Source organism: Gavialis gangeticus, unplaced genomic scaffold, assembly GCF_001723915.1.
Source record: "Gavialis gangeticus isolate Ggan-Ray unplaced genomic scaffold, GavGan_comp1, whole genome shotgun sequence".
Classification (NCBI taxonomy): Eukaryota; Metazoa; Chordata; order Crocodylia; family Gavialidae; genus Gavialis; species Gavialis gangeticus.
The window spans coordinates 234525794-234535608 of NW_017729032.1; the positions used below are offsets into that span (position 1 = coordinate 234525794).

General features: G+C 38.3%; 1 protein-coding gene across 2 annotated transcripts in view; it reads left to right on the forward strand.

Moving 5' to 3' along the window:
• Nucleotides 1-9439, forward strand: part of LIPI (lipase I) — a 32414-nt gene extending 22975 nt beyond the window's left edge. For both annotated transcript variants that reach the window (XM_019525603.1, XM_019525602.1), the window contains exons 6-10: nucleotides 878-1045; nucleotides 2600-2695; nucleotides 3942-4053; nucleotides 5397-5570; nucleotides 8534-9439. In XM_019525603.1, coding sequence (XP_019381148.1) covers nucleotides 878-1045; nucleotides 2600-2695; nucleotides 3942-4053; nucleotides 5397-5570; nucleotides 8534-8651 — 668 coding nt within the window. In that variant the 3' untranslated portion in view covers nucleotides 8652-9439. The remainder of the gene's footprint in view (nucleotides 1-877; nucleotides 1046-2599; nucleotides 2696-3941; nucleotides 4054-5396; nucleotides 5571-8533) is intronic.
• Nucleotides 9440-9815: the final 376 nt, after the last annotated feature.

Genomic DNA, 9815 nt, shown 5'->3' on the forward strand with positions numbered 1-9815 from the left:
AAAAGGACTTCTTGTTGTCCTTAATCCGGGAAGCCAGCTTGTAAGTGTAAATATATGTACACTCATATAATTAGTGCCTGATAGAAACCAATGCATTCTCTCTGTTTCTTATCCACGTTGCTATTGAATGAATGAGAATCAGTGAGTACATGCTGCTGCTTAGATTTCACAAAAATCCTTTTCGTATGTAGATGGATATTTTGTCAGCCTGTAGGTAAAGGTTTCAATACTGAAAAATATATCTCCCTGCTATAACTTATCATTATCCTACATATAACTATTTATGGTATGTACAGTATGCATATGACATTAACTATTTGTGTATGTGCAGAATCTATGTAGAAAAAGGCATTGTATTGTATTGTAATATTACAGACTTCTTTTATGTTCTGCCTACAGTAACTAGAGCAGTTGTGGGGAGAAGAAAAATTCTGGGCAACATGGTTCCAATACACCCCTGTTTTGAAAGGGTTGGGAGATCAATGGGAACTAGAATTTGCTGTGAAGGATACAGGGCGTCTGTCTGGATGGTCCTGCAGGATTCCTGGGAATCTGTAACTTGTTCTGTGGGGAGAAGCAAAACTTCTTCCCCAAAAGAGCTATCTGAAGGAAATTCCATGGAGCAGTCCTCATGGAAGATCTCTCCCAGGGGAAGGGCAGTTTGTCCTATCTTACCATGGCCTTGTATTTGGCCATGGTATCCTTGTAAATTTGTGGGAGTATACAAAATGCCTCACTACGTCATTGAGCAGTTCTGTATTTTGACTCCTATTTTAATTCCTTGCCTTTTTTTTCCTTGCATAAGTGTAAATCAGGTACTCACCTTTTCTAAAGTTGATCATTTGGTGTATGTCCTTCCCTTTTTTTTTTGTTAAAGGAAGTAAATATTTTAAGTGTGACCATCAGAGATCTGTTTACTTGTTCCTATCATCCTTGAAACAAGATTGCAACATAACCACATACCCTTGTGATTCATACTCAAATTTTAAGAAAGGAAAATGTGCTAACTGTGAAGATTTTCTTCTAGCATCATGTCCAGTTCTGGGTAAGTGTTATTTAGCATATATTTTGTAAGAGGGAACAAAATAATAAGATTCTTCTTAGAATACAGCTGCTTTTAAAGTGGATTGTACTAACCATAAATATTGCAGGACCATTGCCAAGAATCTGTGGAAAGTGCTTGTTTGAACAACTGCCTAACGTTCAAAAGTAATATCAAGTTTTAATGCTTTGGCTCATTTTTAAAGGTTTCTGTGTTGGCAAGGGCGTTAAACTCTATATAACTCTCTTCATTGGGTCAGAAGTAGATTCACAACATGCTTCCTGTGTAAGCACTACGAAGTTGCTTCTGTGTAATCTAATAAATCATCACAGTAGTTTATATTGCTGCCTATCATCATATTATCTAAGTGCCTTTCACATAAAATCAATAGCAATACTGAAATCGCTACCACACTTAATGGACACTCTGGCTCTTTTCCCCTTTTAAGCTGAAAGGTCTGCTTGGGAAACATTTTGTTTGGTTTGGTTTGTTTAAAGTAGTTGGAAGCAGTGGGAGACTAAGGGAAGAGTGTTTGAGCAGAGCCCTTGTGCTGGAAAAGTTTCTCAGAGAGGAATGCTTCCTGATGGTGGGAAAACTCTGACTCCACTTGATGTGTTGTGATACAATATACATCAAGAGTGTAGCCTTACGTTAGGGTACAATTAGGGAACTGTTTAGTTCCTATTGCCCTACTTCAAAAAAATACAACAGAAAGAACAGACAGACAACAAACTAATTAGCAGCAGTATAATGAAGATGGAGCAATAGGGAAAACAGTGGGGGTTTGGGAGTGAAGAAAAAAGATAGCTTTTGCTGTGGCTGTCCAATCATGGCAGCAGTGGCAGCCAGAAATTGCTGCTGCCCCTGTGTGTGGCAATCAACCCAGGTGCCCAGCCTATTATTACATGCTAATTAGAGACTAGGGAGAGATTTAAAATATTTGGGAATTTTAGTTTAGAGCAGACAGGAATTAGAGGGGATATTACTGAAGTATGCAACAAATTAAAAAAGGAGACTCACGTTGAGTCTGGGGATTTGGCAGGATTGAAAGAGAATTAAGCACATCACAAAATTAAGAGAACATCCACAAATATATTTAAAAAGAGCATGGCAATGATGGTAATTAAAAAGGGCACATTGACTTTTGCACATCAGTGACAAGTAGGAGAAAATGTAACCTATGGATATGTTATTCCATAACAGTTCATCATGAAGTTATTTGCATCTTGATGTGAAGCAGTTAGCACTGCTTGCTTTTAATGTTAGGATGCCAGATGAACCACTTTACTCCACTGTAGCAATTTGGATGATTCTAGTATAGCAAGAGAAATTTAAGAGGTCTGTTGGAAACTGAAGAGAGTAGGGAAATATATGTCACCTGCCAGACTGACTGGATTATTCTTATATTTTCCATTTCATTTTGCTTTCTCAGTGAATGCACTAAAAAACTAAAGCAAAGTTTATCACCCTCTGTAATTTCCTGAAAGGGCAATAATAATAATTTGTCATTATTTTGCTCAGTTACCTCATGTCAAATGTACAAAATTTGGATTTCAGGTTATTATGCAGATCTGTGGAAAAAACAGCTCCGCAAAAAGAACCCTCCAGAAACAGCAGCTTTTTTTGATACCTTGGACCAAGAACCATACTGCAGTGAGTCACTATCTTTTATTTATTTCCGACTTACTACACTTCCTTTAATATTATTATTATTGTTTATTAACAGAGCTAGAAATGATAGTACATGCTTGATTACATTTTGAATGTTGTTGCTATATATACCACATAAAATAATGGAACAAAAAGACTCTGAACACTTAGTTAAATGCCACCGTATAGTGTGAAGAACACAGAGGGATGGTCTCAGCAGAATGGGAAGTGATGAGCAAGTAGAACTTGAGAGAGAAAGAAATGAGGCTGCACTCGGTGAGAGGCATAGCTGGACTGCCAAGAGAAAAATGGGAGTCACTGAAGAAACTAGTTAAAGTAAGAAAGAAGAAGCTGAGCTGAGAAGAGACCCTCTTGAAGTGGCAAAAGCAATGGAATGTGTTTGTGCAGGAAAGAAAAATGAATGCAAAGGAATAAACAGTCTGATATGACAGGCAGAGTGAAAAGCCAGTAAAAATACCAGTTGAGAAATTAGATCAGTAAGCAAGTCAAGAAGACAGGGTAGTTATTGAGTGAAGCAGGGTAAATATTTAATCCCTAGGATTTGAAATAGGGAGGAAATAAAAGGGACCTTAAAACCAAGTAAAACCCGAGACACTCCAGGGTTAAAGAAACTAAAGGCGTTTATGTAAAGTTTGGCTTGGTTTCTGAGCAAAGAATAATTAAAAAAAAAAAAAGATAAAAACAAGCAAGCAAACACAAAAAACCCTGTCTCTTAAGTAGAAAAGTTGCCTGACAGTCCAAGACACTGAAGTCTTCTTTTGGTTAGCCGTAGAACAAGCATGGTATTGGCATGTTAGCAGCTCCTCAACTATTTTCTGGCACTCATTTTCAGGAATGACATGATTGTTTACAGCTCTGTCATCATTGTCTTTGGAGGCTGCCAAAAAAACAAAGGGCAATTAAGGAATGCAAAATCCTACCCTAGGTAGGGTCCTCAAACTCTTAATGTTGTTTCTAAGAGTGCTCTGTGATTACACACTGTCCTGCTAAGAACTATGAGAAGCCATGAATTCACTTCACAGATTGCCAAATAGCTGTCGTATGGAAACTACTTTTAGTCAATAGCCTCTTACCTCGGATTTGAATCAGTAGCTGAGACAAGAAGAGAGGTAATGAGTCATCATCATTATGATCCAATGAGTATTTTTAATGGGGAGATAATGAGAACTGTATTTGTCCTATTGAATTTTGTCTTTGAATTTTAATATTTTCTGTGTCTACTTTGCAGTGTACAACTACTTTGTAGACATTATTACCTGGAACAAAAGCATTAGGAGAGGTTTAATTAAAATTAAAATAACAGATTATTCTGGAAACACAATAGACTCACAAATGAAAAGGTAAGTCATGTTTTTTCTCCGCAGTTTCTAAATCTTTCATTTATCTAAAGTAGCTACACATACGAGTGATTGGAAACTGGTTCAAATCTTTAACACAACAGAAGTATATAAACTGCTTTCAAAATGGCCCAAAGCAGTTTAATTAAGTCAGTTTTGGCCATGTAGTGTGTAGTATCAAACTTAACCAGATGTAGTATCAGACCCAACTGATTTAGGTTAAAGCAGCCTATTGAATTTCTGTCCCAGATCCCCTCCAGATTCAAGTTAAAACACAGTCCTCCAGCACTCCAGGCTGCTCTGTGTGCTCCCCCCACGCTCACACACAAGATAGGCCAGCTAGACTTGACCCAAGCTGGTAGCTCCAGCTGAGCAAGGAGGTTCTGGCCCCCTTGGCTTCTGGCTTGGGCCACAGTAAGCACGTGGCTGCATTTCTGGAACCAGAATTTAATGTCTATTCACTTGCATATCATAGAATCATAGAAGAATCATAGAAAGTTAGGGTTGGAAGGGACAAGCTATGCAGCTAACTTGCAAAGATTGAATCGATTCAGCCTCAGGCTTTTTGACTGTCCATACTTAGTCTTTGTGTGCCATTACCATTTTCACACATATAACTGGGGTAATTATCTACCTAATGGCCAATTAAACAATGGAATTGGCATTTTTTGGCTTCAGTGATACAGTTGGTAATCAGAAATATATAAAAGAGAAGCAAACATGGTATGAAGTATACTTTATTGTGTCTGTGATGGCATGGACCTAGTTTTGAATATCAGGCCCTAAATGTTGCACACGGTCACAACATTTGTGGCGGAAGCAGAGGTAGAATAAGAACCAGCAGCCAATACTGATTCCAGCTTTTCTGTACAGTTCATGGAACATAAAGAATTCTTGCCTACTAAAAGGTGGATTAAAGCTTAATTCTGGGGTGCATGGCATCTATTGCAGGATTCATCATAGTAGGGCAGATTAAAGCAACCTGAGAGTTGCTCTAACTGGCACCAAGTGTGAACTGTCTCATGCAGTTGATAACTTCATTAGTGATCAGTGTGACATAGTGATGTCTTGGCCACTTTCCCTCTCCTCTGAACACAGCCCATTTTTACAGTGCCCATGGTGACTTTATTCCACAGGAATAGAGCCTCCTAACACTGAGACAACCCTTCTGAGCCACATGCATACAGGTAAGGGCCAGTTAACACTGACAGTTTATATTGGGCTCAGGGTCACCAGACCCCCAGTTATAAATATTAACCACCAGACAGCACATCATATCTAAGCCTAGTTTGTTAATTATATTGCATTTGACTTGACTAACAAGACATTTATTATTTTCTCTTTAGTGAACCCACAACTTTTCTGCAATATAGACAAGCCAGCATACTTGTCGGATTTAACCAGGATTTTGATAAAATATCAAGAATTTCCTTAACATTTTCTACCAAGTCTTTAATAGGCCCCAAATATAAACTCAGGATTATCAAGATGAGGCTAAGATCTATTACAAATCCAGCCAGGTAAATGGTCAGCTTCTAATAAAACTTTGTAAAAATTCTATTTTTTGAAGTGTTTCTGGACAACTATGTATTAGGCTTCTTGTAGCAATTGGTTTGTTGTGCCTATTCCTATTTACATTAATATTGGCATCCAAATAAATTACTTCCTCACCTGAGATTTATATCAGAATGTGAAGACTTGCACATAAGAATTATTTGCAGGCTGTGTCCAGCAGGCATCACCTTCATATTTAAATCACGAACATGTGGCTTGTGGTCAGAGGCGACCAGAGCCCGGTGTAGGACCCAGGGCAAATCAGCCCATGTGGACCTCTGCCCCCGCTCTGATCCCATGGGCCCCAGACCTGAAGAAGCTGCCACCGCCATTGGCAGCATCAGCATCAGTGGCGGGTGGATGGGGGTAGCGAGTGGCTGGACGCAGAGCCACCACCCCACCCAGTTCCAAGGGGTCCCCCAAAGCGTGGGACCTGGGGTGGTCACCCCAATTTGTCCCACCCTAGGGATGGCCCTGCTTGTAGTGGCTTACTGTCCTTAAGCTTGTGTGTGTGAGGATGATTTAGCAATGGAGGGATTGCACAATTCAATTATTTAGTGGAAGAGAAATTTAAAAATCATTACTGAAGCACTCTTCTTCCTTGGACAGTCTTATACTCAACTCTGGACTAAATCTGTTGATTTCAGTTCTGCTACTTGTAGGAGTAAAGCAAACAGGTTTTGTTCCTGCCAAGTAGAAGAGTAAAATGTGTATACAGTGCTTACTGATACATGCACACAATGTTTAAATGCCTACATTTCATTACCCGAGAAGCTCCAAATATTACTTTTTAAGCAATTTTAGAAAATTGGCAATGCTGCCATAGAGGTAATCTTAAATTGTCCACAGAAAAGTATATAACACCATGACATAGAAGCTTTGACTTTCCATTTTGTGAAAATAAAACATTCACTAGCAGGACATTTTACTTCCCAGTTCATCCCACATTCAGCTGAGCAATCTTTCTGCATTTAGTGTATCCTGCACATTAATGCCTGGTCCAGCAAAGCCAGAATTTCTAATAGTAGTAACAGAATGAGTAATGAATAGGAAAACTCCAATATTTGATGAGTTGCTATCAAAAGCAGACTATTTTAATAAATTAACAAAATCCCAAACACTCCACAACAAACAAGTAATTTGTTACTTTGCTCTAATGATTGGGATACCCGTTACAAATTACTTTGTGCTTTTTTTTGTGTTAATGATTTGTCTATTGAGACACAACACACAGTTTACAGAAGCCTGTCTCAGACTTGCTTTTCTGTTCCTGTGCAATCTTGAGGTTCTCATTAATTTTAATATTTATGGTATATTTTGCTGTATTTGGTCTATTGTTTTAATGTAGAATCTAGTATAGTCCCATTTCCAGATACTTATGCCTGCCAAAAAAAATAAATTCTTTCATTATCTTAAAATATTTAGTGTTGAATTAAAGTGTCATAGGAAAGATTTAAGATTTCAAAATAATTAAAATTCAGACTTTATGACACTATTATATGTTATAATTATGTAATTGTGCATCGTAATTCCATAAATTCATGTAATTAATGCAACTATACATATTCACCTTATGTAGTTAGGGATAATTACAGTAATTATATAAATACACAATAATCAGCTAAAAACACAGGGGGTTAAAAGAAAGCTCTAAATTATTCATGTAACAACAAAAAATAGATTAAAAAGGGCACAGGTGCAGGAATGAAAGATAATAGCATAATAGCAACTTGGTTTCCCAAGCCAGTCGCATTAGCATAGAGGGAGTATCACATATAGGGTGTATTGCTCTGGAATCCACACAGATGGAGTCTAAACCTACACCTCCTGCTAGACCTGCTCAGGTTTTAAGCCTCGTCCTCTATCTCTGTGTGAATCTTCAATAAATCTCACTTGCCAAGAAGAAAATCCAAAAGCAGCGTAACCATGTCTTTGCAGTCCCATGGGTAGGCTAATCAGCATAGGGCAGGGCTAATTGGTACTGTCATTTAGCAGTGCTAATTAACTTGTCCCCAAACCCACCTTGGTAAGCTGGTTCCAGCAGCTTGGGTGCGTGTACACAAGGTATTTACTCTGCAATAGATTACACAGTCACCCCTTTTAGGCTGGGGTAAACTAGTTTACTCTGCAACAGGATAGAACTTGTAAATACAGGTACTATCCTCCTGTGGAGTTTTTTACTTTGCAGCAGTTCATGTTAACATGCCAATGTGGCTGGCTGGGGCATGAGGGTGCTTTAGTGTGGTGGCCACCGCTGGGTAGCGCTGCATTGAAGCACCTTTGTGCCCCAGCCAGCCCCTCTGCAGCACATTGAGCCAGGGGGAAGCAGCCCCAAACTGGCAGGCTGACCCCCAGGCCTCCTCTCAGCTGGGGCTGCTTTGATCCATCTCAACATGCTGCAGTCCTGGGCGCACGTGCAAATGATGCCCCTGGAGCAATAAGCTCCAGAATTTGTTTTACATTAATACGCACATGCAGACGCAACCCTTGTGTGGTAACATGGCCAACATAAAACCATCATTGTCAAGTATTCCTGGTTTATGTAACTCTTTAGCAAGGGGAACAGTGCTAATGGCTACCTAAGAAATGGTTGCCCTTTCTGAGCCAGTCAGTCCAAGACTCAATCTAAATCCATTACAGACTGAATAACAGGATACTTTTACTTTGAGATAGGCAAGATACTCATCTCACTTACCATCCACTTGATGTCCTGGTTGCTACAAAAAGCCTGGCAACATTTTTCTGATGATCCGTGAAACAGGGATTAAACTAAGAAAAAGCAAAACCTCTCCCTTTGTCCTGATCATCTTTTCTTAAAGATTTCAGATTTTTAATTTAATAATTCATAATCTACTGTATTTTGAATGTCAATTGAAAATGGAAAATATTTTTATGCTGAGACAATTTTCTCTTTCTTTTTTCTACATAGATTGCACCTGTGCAGATATGATTTTGTATTACCAGAGAACATTGAAGTCACCTTCAAACCGATTCCATGCCAAAAGAAGGACGTAACAGCCTCAGAGAAAGAGGCTTTACTAACTTGATTTCCTGTATAGAAAATCGAACATTTAATTCTTTCTCTGGACAAGAAATGCAGCAGGAAGGGAAAATTATATAAATCAGGCTCATTTTGAGAAGTTTATCTTTCGTTACTTTGTTTGAGTGACACTGAGTGAAGGCCAACAGGAAGTTCAGATATCCGTGTGCAAATAACGTTTTGACAAAGAAATGTAAGACAAAAAAGAACATGCAGTAATTTATGAATTATTACTTTTAGGCAGCAAGAATATTTCAAGGTACCACCCAATTAAATGTGACTTACCTCCCCTGATCCTGGCAAATGAGTTATGTAATGCATATATTTAATTATTTATTCTTTAGAATAACTTTCTTGTCAAGGTATAATTATCTGACCATTGAATGAATTTATTATACTATACATATGATATATAGAGTTACTGTACAACAGTTTTGGCATAACACATTAGCTGAATAAATAAATTAATGCTCTTTCATTATATGATGCTTCTGCTTGTGAGAACCAGAAACATAAGATTTGTGAATGCATTGGTCAACTTGCTGTTTGAAGCAATAATCTCCAGTGTCAGCCATAAACGAATAGTACTACAAACCACTCAGACTTTGTCTGTTAATAGACCATGACAAGGGACTGCCATATCAGATATAAAGTTGCTGGATAGTCTGTTATGATAGGGTTTGCTTTTTTTGACATCTGTATAATTTTACAAGAGCACAGGCCTTAATCTGCTCACACTGAAGTTGATGAGAAGTAGAAATAAATCCTGCCTACGCAACCACAACAATAGCTAAAGTATTCCCCACTTGCTGTATCTGTATTCCATTATAATAATGGGGTTTTATGAATTTTTCTGTATTTTTTTCCCCTTTTCTCACCCCGCCTCCTTAGACATTTATCTTATATTAGGTAAAGGCTCCTTCAGGTGTTCTTCCTTCATCCCATTGTGTTCCTTGTTCCTCTTCCGCATTCCTTTCCCTTTTAAGAGAGTCATTTGGTTAGGTGTGGAGTTTTGTGGGTGGAGTTGGAGGGGACATCCTCTGTATTGTTTTCCCTTTAACAGTTTTATCTTTTTTTCTATTTGCTGCTTCTTGCTTGTTCTCATTTTATGGATTTTTTTCTTGCATTGCTCCTATCCCCCTTCAATTCTCCTTTTACAGGTCTGATGTAC